A 693-nucleotide genomic window follows, 5' to 3' on the forward strand; every position below is an offset into this window, starting at 1 on the left:
CGCTGACGCCAGCGCGGGGCCGGTGGGGAGGCGGGGCCGCGCCCCGCGCCGTCTTTGTGCTCGCCGGCAGCCCCGGCAGCGCCGCCGCCTCCCGCCGCCTCCCTCAGCCCCGCTCGGCGCGGCGGGCGGCTCCGCTCCGCTCCGAAGCGCTCGGCCCCCGCTCCGCGCCGCAGCGCTCCGCGCTATGTGTGCCGGCGCTCCCGTGCCTCCTCGCGGCCGCTTCCGAACCGGCGGGGCGCGCTCGGCCCCGCTCTGAGCGCGGCGGGGCAGGGGAGCGAGCGGAGCGGAGCCCGGACGGTGCCGCCCGGCGCGGAGCGAAGGGAGCGCGGCGCCATGCGGGGCTCGAGGCTGGGACTGGGGCTGGGGCTGCTGCTGGGCGCGGCGTGGGTGGCGTGCGGGCAGAACGAGACGGAGCCCATCGTGCTGGAGGGCAAGTGCCTCGTGGTGTGCGACTCCAACCCCACCTCCGACCCCACCGGCACGGCGCTCGGCATCTCCGTGCGCTCCGGCAGCGCCAAGGTCGCCTTCTCCGCCATCCGTAGCACCAACCACGAGCCCTCCGAGATGAGCAACCGCACCATGATCATCTACTTCGACCAGGTGGGGCGGGCGCGGCGCGGCTCGGGCGCTCCGGGGCGGCGGGGCTCGGGCGCGCCGCCGCGGGAGAAGTTGCCGGGGCCGGTGGCGGGGCCG

The 693-nt window shown here is 78.6% G+C and overlaps 2 protein-coding genes across 2 annotated transcripts in view; one reads left to right on the forward strand and one right to left on the reverse strand.

The window, feature by feature from the left end:
* The window catches only part of LOC121348962, a 1,332-nt gene extending 997 nt beyond the window's left edge, over positions 1-335 (reverse strand). Inside the window, exon 1 of the mRNA XM_041458989.1 lies at positions 207-335. Within this exon, the coding sequence (XP_041314923.1) occupies positions 207-335 (129 nt within the window). The remainder of the gene's footprint in view (positions 1-206) is intronic.
* The window catches only part of CBLN1 (cerebellin 1 precursor), a 3,118-nt gene continuing 2,434 nt past the window's right edge, over positions 10-693 (forward strand). Inside the window, exon 1 of the mRNA XM_041459047.1 lies at positions 10-600. Coding sequence (XP_041314981.1) covers positions 334-600 — 267 coding nt within the window. The 5' untranslated portion in view covers positions 10-333. The remainder of the gene's footprint in view (positions 601-693) is intronic.

Source organism: Pyrgilauda ruficollis, unplaced genomic scaffold (genome assembly GCF_017590135.1).
Source record: "Pyrgilauda ruficollis isolate IOZ18807 unplaced genomic scaffold, ASM1759013v1 scaffold13, whole genome shotgun sequence".
Classification (NCBI taxonomy): Eukaryota; Metazoa; Chordata; class Aves; order Passeriformes; family Passeridae; genus Pyrgilauda; species Pyrgilauda ruficollis.